Source organism: Leuciscus leuciscus (genome assembly GCF_965113295.1).
Source record: "Leuciscus leuciscus genome assembly, chromosome: 24".
Classification (NCBI taxonomy): Eukaryota; Metazoa; Chordata; class Actinopteri; order Cypriniformes; family Leuciscidae; genus Leuciscus; species Leuciscus leuciscus.
The window spans coordinates 31823572-31833409 of NC_138723.1; the positions used below are offsets into that span (position 1 = coordinate 31823572).

At 38.6% G+C, this 9838-nt stretch overlaps 1 protein-coding gene across 1 annotated transcript; it reads left to right on the plus strand.

The window, feature by feature from the left end:
* The first annotated feature begins 211 nt into the window (after positions 1-211).
* Positions 212-9538, plus strand: LOC309489785 (B-cell receptor CD22-like). The gene is made up of 10 exons (XM_082158693.1): positions 212-536; positions 723-779; positions 1163-1525; positions 1622-1864; positions 3397-3651; positions 7146-7239; positions 7700-7745; positions 8862-8945; positions 9033-9092; positions 9304-9538. The coding sequence occupies exons 2-10, from the start codon at positions 725-727 to the stop codon at positions 9328-9330; spliced, it is 1227 nt and encodes a 408-aa protein (XP_082014819.1). The 5' UTR covers positions 212-536; positions 723-724; the 3' UTR covers positions 9331-9538.
* Positions 9539-9838: the final 300 nt, after the last annotated feature.

The following is a 9838-nucleotide window of genomic DNA, read 5'->3' on the forward strand; positions in this document are numbered from 1 at the left end:
ACAGATTAAAAAATATACTCAAAAAAGTACAAGTACCCAAAAAAACGACTTAATTACAGTAACGTGAGTAGTTGTAATTCGTTACTTCCACCTCTGGGGCTGTGCATGTGTTCTTCATTACGGGCTGGAGCTTATGTGTGGGGGAACTGATTCCGGATGAGGTCATTTCCTGTCCCTCACACCTCGACTGCCCACCACTTCCTGTCGCTATTCTTTTCGCCAATAAACTGAAGGCAAAAATTCTCTCAAGGATGTCAAAATATAACTTGTGTGTCCGCGGTCAAAGTATCGTCATCCAGTTTTACTCGATATAAGTTCTGCCTATATTGAGTGTCTTACTCAATAATTCTTCAGAAAATGTTTCCAGGAAGAAAGGCTATAAAAACCCACATTTATTTTTATTCCATTTATATCTCAACATCCCTTTAATCTTAAAATGAGGAAATTGAGGTGAAACTGTGCAAACATTTGGAAATAAACACTGTTAACCATGAGAATTTGATCAGTATAACGCCTGAGAGACTCGCCAGAACACGGTAAGAGTTACGCTGGTTACTGAGTGAATATAGTCAGTCTATAGTCTATTTACTGTTGTAGAAACCACTCACATAATCAAAAGGAAATATTCTCAATGCAAAATTGTTTATGGAAATGTTTTTAAAGCTAAAGATTGTTTTTATAATGCTCACTGTGTGTGTGATCCTGTGTTGCTGTTCTTATAGTGATGTCACTGATGATGGCTCCTCCTCTTCCTCTGGTGTTTCTGCTCATGATTCACGGTGAGTCGCTCATGCTGGAGAAGATTTTATTGTTCTTTAGTCACTTTTCAAAGTCTTTCTTTCAAATCATGAGTGCGGACCCCCCTGTTAAAACCCCTTTCACAAACACATTTCTGTGAAAGAAAAATCATCCAAATAAAGTAAAAAAATTTAATTAAAAAATTTTAATTAAAAATTAAAAAGAATAATAACTTTACATAAATGTTTAAATTCTTCTGATTGGAACTAATGTACAATATTAAATATGTGAATCAATAATGATTATATTAATGTTTTTAATGTGTTTAATGTGTAAAAAAAAAAAAGAATGTGATGAACACGAGGGGTCAGTAATTATGAAACTATCGTTTTTGTGTGAACTATCCCTTTACTGTGTGTTTCAGGAGTTTGTAGCGTGTGGGGTGATGATGATGAGTGGGGTGTGAGTTACAGTCCTTCACACATCTGTGCACTAAAGGACTCATCAGTGATAATGAGATGCACTTATAAATACCCTGATGGATATAAGATCAAGAAAGTGTTCTGGACCAAAACACCGGTAATAGATGATGAAGAGCCTCCAGATCTGTCTGAGGACCCTGTATACCATCAGAGGCTTCAGTATCTGGGAGATAAACAGAAGAACTGCACCGTCAGACTGAGTCATGTGACACTGAAGGATTCACACATGTACTATTTCAGATTCATCACTGATAAACCTGTTGGAAAATACAGTGGTAATCCAGGAGTGACTCTTACTGTCACATGTGACTCTGATGAGTTTTATCTCTTCTTCTGCATTATGTTGAATAATAATCAGTGTATGACAGCAGCACTAGATATAATGTGTGTGTTGTGTTCAGATCTTCAGGTGGAGTCTCCTGAGAGAGTGACAGAGGGAGATCCAGTCAATCTGAGATGTAAAAGCAGCTGCGCTCCGACTGACAGAGACACATTCATCTGGTACAGAAACTCACAGATGATATTAACTAACCTCAGTAACACACTCCTCCTCAACCCAGTGAGAAGAGAGGATTCAGGCAGATACAGCTGTGCTGTAGACGGACACACTCTCATCTCTCCTGCTGTTCAGCTCAATGTCATGTGTGAGTGTCTATTTTATTTAGTGTATAATATAATTGTACAGTTCAGACTCAGAGGGGGTGCTAAGAACATTTTTAAATGCATCAATAACTTCAACACCCTGCATTTATTGCATTTTATGTATTTTCCATTAAACCATAAAGATATACATTTAAAATGTTACATTGTAAATGAGTTATTAGGCAGATGTTATCAATCTCTCTGAACATCTTTGTTATTTCCTCATCAGTGCTTTGAATCAATAACAGTTTATTGAAACCTGCAGACTGACACTCCCATAGACATAATCTATGTATTGATTGTGTCTATGGAACAGATAATGAGGGCTTTATAACTGCAGTGAACTAAATGAAGGAACGAGTTTGTGCTTTTAAAACTGTGAACAAAATAGAAAAAGAGTGCAGCGTGTCAAGATGAAGAAAACAGAAAAAACAGACGAGGCATCAAGTTGTCTGTATAATGCTTAGTTTAGATAACAAACCTATATTTTTTTAGGGGTTCAAGCCCTATTGTAATTGTAAGGATTTGTAAAACTGATCGTGCAGGCCAAACCATAAGGCCTAGAGACTTGAAACCTGGCCAGATGATATAGGCCTCAATTTGGGGAGAACCTATCAGAGAATGACCCCGATTGGCCCATAGGTGGCGCTACAGCAACCAAAAGTACAAAATTGCTCATAACTCTTAGACCGTTTGTCCCAGTCTCAAGTGTCTTACACCACTGTGATCCCTGGCTCGAGGCAGACAACATGTGTCCAAAACCTACTTTTGCGAACTAGTCCCTGGCTTTTCGCCTGATCGGAACCAAACCAGTCTAGGACAATTCTCTGGACTCTCCAGATCAATAATTATCGAAAAAAAGTTGAACTTTTGCATTTGGGTGGCTGTAACAGGGTCATTTAGAAAAGGGCGTGGCAAAATACACTCAAAAGCCTATAAATCCTAAAGGAAAACTCAGAACTTCACAAAAATTGGTGAGCATATGTGAGATAACATCCTGAACAAGCATCTAAAGTTTTATGTATATCGGACCATAGGTGGCGCTATAACTGTTAAAAAGCTTTAAAACCATATATTTCCTATGGTACACTGCCTGTATTGGCTGTAAATGGTCTTTTCCATCTATTATATCAGTGGTTACATGCTTGCTAAATAAAACTTAATAACTTTTGATGCTTTTGTGCTTAAAGGCCTTAACTGCTTGAACCCCGATAAATGCTGCTTACAGCTTAATTTTTTTTTTTTAACAACCTATATTTCATCACCACTTCAGTAGGGTGAATAATTTATATTAAGTGCAAGAATTTATATTAAAATCTATATTATTGGACAGTTATAATATGAGTGAATCTTCACAAATATCAGGGGCATTTGACAATAATCAGGGGCTTAAGCCACAAAAGTAGCTACTCACCAATTGCAGATTACAAGAGGACAATCTGTCCTTATCTTCTGAGCTATTCTGAGACGGGTATGAAGTCTGTGGTCTGAAGTCTGAAGATTAAAAATGACATTTCAAATATTTCTCCTGTAGATCCTCCAGTGAATGCTGAGATCTCCATCAGTCCATCTGGTGTAATAGTGGAAGGAGATTCAGTGACTCTGAAGTGCAGCAGTGACTCAAACCCTCTTGCAGAAATCAGCTGGATTAAAGGAGGAACGCTTGTAGGATCTGGAAGAATCTACAGCATCTCAAAGATCAGCTCTGATGACAGTGGAGAATACAAGTGCAAGTCCAGCAATGAACATGGAGAGAAATACTCTGATGCTGTGACTTTAAACGTCATGTGTGAGTTCATGATAAAACATAAGATGCAAATTTTCTGTTTTGATAAATTCAGTCCATATTAGTAATTTTAAAAATGTGTAATAAGATAAAAAAAATCTTTGCGTTAAAATAGCGTAACTTTGGCTTTATGAAGTTGAAGGGGAAAAGGACCTGGACAAGAGCCACACTTTATGCAAGTAGAGATCCAGACTGCGACCAAATGGCGACAAGAAGTCGCACTGGTGTGACCACCACGCTGTGCAGTTGATAAGAGCTGCCACTTCTGTCACAATTTGCTGCCCTAGGCAAGACTTTACCTGGTGCCTCATGCATCACAGCCCATTTCACCCCGTCATGTGTTCATGATTATTTAGCCTATATATATATATATACACATTACAGCCTAAACACAAATAGCAAGAGTATTACATCTAGCATTCAAGTCAAGTCACCTTTATTTATATAGCGCTTTTTATAATACAGATTATTTCAAGGCAGCTTTACAGTGATAACAGGAAAATAACGCAAAAAAAGTTTGCTTCTCCTGTACAGCAGATCTAGAAGAAAATAGTGTCATAGTCCAGCTTAAGTAAGTTCAGTGATGGTTTATTTTTGTTGTAAATAAGTTATTAATTTAGTTCATTTATATATAGCACTCTGGATAAAACAGTGATGTCATCGTCCAAATGTCATTCATGCACAAACTATTCATTGAGCAAAAGCAAAAGTGTTTGTTTTCCAGTTGATGTTAGCAATCTTCCACTAAACTATGGCATGTTTCATGTTTTCACCATGAATGAAACTGAGAAATGTCTTCTTTAATGTGAAATTTTCATAAACCTGTATATAAATATCATTACAAATTTTGGCAACAAAAAAAAGAAAAGAAAAAGAAGAAAAAAAGCCATATAACCTTCCCCCCCTAAAAGTGATAGTAACGTTAGGCCCAGAGCTATAGAGAGAGAGAGTTGCGACACTCTTTGATGTCGCCGCTATGGCTGTCACGTGGTTCATGTAAGCCCCAATAGTTCCAAAACGTACGCTGGCTGTCATGTTCTTCTATGGGACAGACAGCAGCGATTGCATTATTGAACGGTAAATATAAAATAAAACACACACCCAAGTACTTTTTCAGCTGTTATTGCATTATTGCATTTTGTTAATGTCAGTTTTGCATTTGGAGATAAGTTTTAGGCTATATTTTTGGAGGGAAAAGCTTAGTGTTCATGTTCGCATGGGTAGTAGCACTGGCTTTAGCGGCTCTAACTTAACTTTTCCATATCATTCATCTGATGATGGACGTCTCATGATATTTATTTTAGCACAACTGGGCTGTATTAGGCTATTGATTCCCGTGATTTTGCTTATAAATTCCGATTCAGCCATTAGCCTACCTTCATGATCACACAAAGAGGTCTGCCGTGGCGGTCCGTTCAGAATTCGCTTAGAAGCTAGCTCACTTCATCTGATGAAAGTGGCCACCCCCAGGACCACAACGTGAAACATGATCATGTTAAGACTAAGAATATTATTTTAAGATTAAGCCATACACATTATCAAAACTATAACAGATTAAAAACGAATTTACGCTTTTATGTTTGGGTATATATAAGTAAAGAGTGAAGATTCTTCTCTATGGCTCTGGGTTAGTGTACAGAGTAGGCTAAGAGTAAGGGTAGCAAGTAACTTAAGCAATTAACTAACAAAACACTTGAAGACAAATGAAGGTTTTCAAATAAAATATTTTTTATTAAACAATGGCAGACAACAAAAATGTGTGCTTGTGTGAGTGTGTGTGAACAAGAAAAACAAAAACCAGGGGCAGGTGATCCATGAAACAGACAGGACTGGTGATGGCCATAACAATCCTAAAGGTCCAGCATTGTTCTCACAAGCCGCTTCACTCAAGACAACAAAACATAATGAAAAGTTAGTATATCCCAAAAAATTAAATTAAATAAAAGTTGCTATAAAGGTGGTAGCGACTCATTACCGAACTCTTACTGTCACAGCTGACGAAGTCGCGCTAGCTAGCAGGCAGTGCTTGAAAATTGGTTGAAACAACCAACATAAAATATAAATAATGACCCTGTGCATGTACAAATGAAGACCAGTAGGCCTATAAGCATAGCAAAGGGCCTCTGATACAATATAGACAGTTGACAATTCAAAAGAGGTCGATATTTCGGCAACTTAACTCTGGAACAACTCGACGCGCAGCAATGTAAGTGAATGGTGTCCAATGCCCAAATGACAGTGTTTGGAACTAATCCGATCTTCATATCCCGGAAGTAGGCGGTTAAAAGCGCCGCCATTTTTTACAACGGAGGTCTATGGGAGTGTCGCAACTCTTTCTCTCTATGGCTCTGGCTAGGCCTAAATGTGTCTAAAAAACTGACATGATTGTGACAAAATCACACTGTCTGTGGCCTCTGGAGAACTCGCAACAACTGCTAGCATAAAGTTTCAGGTAAAAATAACTGCCATTAAATTATAGTGTCTTACTACTATGCAATTATATAAACTGTTCATTTATTCCATCACTTTACCTCTGTCTTTATCCCCTTTTATCCTCTTCTCTTCTTTTTGACACTGTATCTATTGCAGACTATAATGCTCATTTATATTGTGTCATGTAAATTCGGCCATCCGTCACAATCAGGAACTTTCACCGTGTCTAGACGTGGCGCGAGCTGCCAGGCCCGGTTCTACAGGGGAGCCTGAGTGTGTAAAGCGCCCTCAAACAGAAGCAGTGCTGTCTACAGTGGATGTGGCGAGAGGCGACGCTACACAACAAATGACCAACAACTGATCACGCGTGCTCTGTTTCTGACGCACTTCAAGCACTCGCTGGGCCGAGGAAGATTAAAATAGTATTAGTAAAACAATTTTTTTAACAAAATGTAAAAAAAATCACTCATTCACTCATTTTGGCGCCCCTAGCATTTGCCTATTCCGCCTATGCCGCGGGCCGGCCCTGCAGCAGAATTAATAATATCGCAGCGAGATCTAATTGGAAGCATTCAAATTCTATTATAACCCACACGTCAGATCAAACAGCGCTGATGTTAAAACCAGGACAACCTTAGAAGCTTTCACCCAACTCGGAGAAGGCAAAGCCAATTACAAACTCTATCGCAACATTTATTGCCAAATCACTTCCATTTGTTTAATTAATAAAATATATTGGAAGTAAATTCATTATGTATCATTACAAATACTTTGTTTTAAAAGTACCCAGTAGTCACACAGTGAGAAAAAAGAAAATCTGTATAGAAAAAAAAGATGATCGTTTAATCATCGCAGTCCTCAGAATCGCGATCGAATCGAGTCGTGAGATTCCTAGAGATTCCCAGCCCTAATACAGAGTGGACACTTCTACTGTCAGGCTCACAATCAACATCTCAGAGATCAGACGCTGTAACTGTCACAGATGAAGGTTTTATTTTATAAAGAGTTCAAGACAGTTATGCAGCTTTGAGAGTTAATCTGAACTCAAATTCTTCATCTTTCAGTGCATCCTGGTCATGGCTGGCTCGTCGGGTTGGGGATCACTGTGGCATGTTTAGGACTCTTCATCATCATCATCATCATCATTCTGTTTATAATGTAAGTTTGATTAAAATCATTCTCAATTACAGTGAGTGAATGCAATTCTCTTTCAGACTAGTGCAGGTGGAAATGCCCGTTATACACAAACATTATAAACGTCACAAACGTCATGTGTGAGTTCATGATGGTTCAGTAATTGTGACATTAAATCCTCTAAACATTGACTGTGATTTCTGCTTTAGACCCTCCACAGAATGTCTTAGTGTCATTCTTAGTTTGTAGATTTATTTATGATCTTCTCCCTCTTTCAGATCATAGTAATGTTGGTTTGCTCGTCTGGGTAGTGATCGCAGTGGCATGTGCAATATTCACTATCATGATCACCATCATACTATATGCAATGTAAATAAAAAATGATCAACAAAGAGTAATATAATTTGCTTTTAGACTAATGCAAAAGTACATTTGAATATTGCACAAAACAATGAAATGACTTGTTTCCGTTTCTTTTTAACAGTCGGAAGAAAAGGATAAACTGTAGATCTGCAATACAGGAGTATGAGGTGAGATGGCCAAAGAACCACAGAATGATACTAATAAATCAATTACAGCTTCTTTGTACATGTAGAACACATATATTGTCACGTACTGCTCTGAGACACGAAGCTTGAGGATCCAAATGCAGTTTATTTGAACAGAGGGTAATCCAAAGACATAATCCAGAAAACAGGCAAGAGGTCAAAAAAGACCGGGTAATCAGTCCAAACAATAACAGGGTCACAGGGTTCACAGGGTCACAGGGGACACAGGGTCACAGGGGTCACAGGGGTCACAGGGTAACAGGGTCACAGGGTAAGAGGGTTGCAGGGTAACAGACACAGGGGTTGCAGGGTAACAGGGTCACAGGGGACACAGGGTAACAGGGTCACAAGGGTCACAGGGGACACAGGGTAACAGGGTCACAGGGGACACAGGGTAACAGGGTAACAGGGTCACAGGGGTCACAGGTTCACAGGGTAACAGGGACACAGGGGTTGCAGGGTAACGGGGTCACAGGGTAACAGGGTCACAGGGGACACAGGGGACACAGGGTCACAGGGTAACAGGGGACACAGGGTAACAGGGTCACAGGGGACACAGGGGACACAGGGTCACAGGGGTCACAGGGTAACAGGGTAACAGGGTCACAGGGGTCACAGGATCACAGGGGTCACAGGGTAACAGGGACACAGGGGTCACAGGATCACAGGGGTCACAGGGGACACAGGCAAAAAGGAAAATCCAAGGACAGGCAGAGATCAAAACCAAGAACACGGGAATAACAAACGCTCAGAATTGCAGTACAAACACTAAACAAGACTTTGCAGAGAATGAATGTGAAAACCAGGCTATTATAGGGTGAGTAAACAAGGTAATGAGACACAGGTGAAAGTGATAATGGATGATAGTCTGAGCTGAGGATTATGGGGAATGGAGTCTGTGGATGTGTGGTGATTGTCCGGGTTGGTTGATGGTAATCCCATTCATATATATATACTCAGGATTGTACATGGTTTGATGAGTAGAGACTGTGGAGTGATTACACTTTTGATTGTCATGGTAATAATTTATAACATTTATTTTTTCCCCTTTTTTTCCACAATTTAAAATGGTGAATCCTTCTCTCTGTTCTCCTGTAGAACGATCCCAGACCTGATCCCAGTGAAGGCACCTATGCAGCTCTTGACCAGTCCAGATCATCTGACGTCTACGACACACTCACAGTAAGAGAAATATCAAAATCTACATGTGCAAAAGAGTTTGTGCATTCAAAAGTCAGATAATAAATAATCAATGTGTTTTTGCCATAGACTGTCCATCCCAGACCTGCTATTCCCCAGTCGGGCTCTTCTGAATATAAGAATCTGTCAGTAAGTTTCTCAAGTCTTCTCAATTTCATCAGCAAACAAAAATAATGTCCTCAGTAGTCAATCAACTAGTCAATAGATACTAAACAGTCTTTTCTTTCTGTTGCAAGATGGATTATATGAGTCGTTTCACTGACAGAAATATATATTTTTTCTGAGATTATTTGTACCATTTGTAGTGTTGATTTATGTAAATGTCTTATTTCTGTTGTAGCCACAGCAAGACGCCACAGTAAGATGAAGCACAAGCTAAACTTTTGTCCCATCGCTGGACACATCCACCTCACAACTACCAATGAAAAATGAAACGCATTGTAAGAGTTTCCATTTTGCAGAAATAATGGATTATATTCATGTGACATGAATAAATAGTCAATGTGTAATTAATAAATGAGTTTAGAGTTGTTTCTGTAATAATTTATACATTTTATCTGTGTATTAAAGGGTCCACGTGACAGATTTTTCTCTTTATTCCTTTTCAAATAAAACATTAAATTAGAAAAAGTATTCTATACAAGCCTTATTCTCTGGTAGTCATCCTAAAATAAATAAATATAATGTATAAATTATAAGCAGATAACGGCTAATATATAATATACACTGACTGGCAAAAAAAAAAAAAAAAAAAAGGCGCTGTTTGGATTTAAGTAGGCAAATATATTGGATCAACCCTTTCTAACCCTAATTGATGGAGTGTGTAGCTTTTCCTTTTTTTAAACATGTAGGAAGACACATCATGGCCATATTCC

Bases quoted from the DNA above. Each gene is read 5' to 3' on its own strand.
- LOC309489785 (XM_082158693.1), top strand. From the start codon at position 725: ATGTCACTGATGATGGCTCCTCCTCTTCCTCTGGTGTTTCTGCTCATG. The intron at 780-1,162 runs GTGAGTCGCTCA...TGTGTGTTTCAG, and splicing joins GTTTCTGCTCATGATTCACG to GAGTTTGTAGCGTGTGGGGT. The intron at 1,526-1,621 runs GTGACTCTGATG...TGTTGTGTTCAG, and splicing joins AGTGACTCTTACTGTCACAT to ATCTTCAGGTGGAGTCTCCT.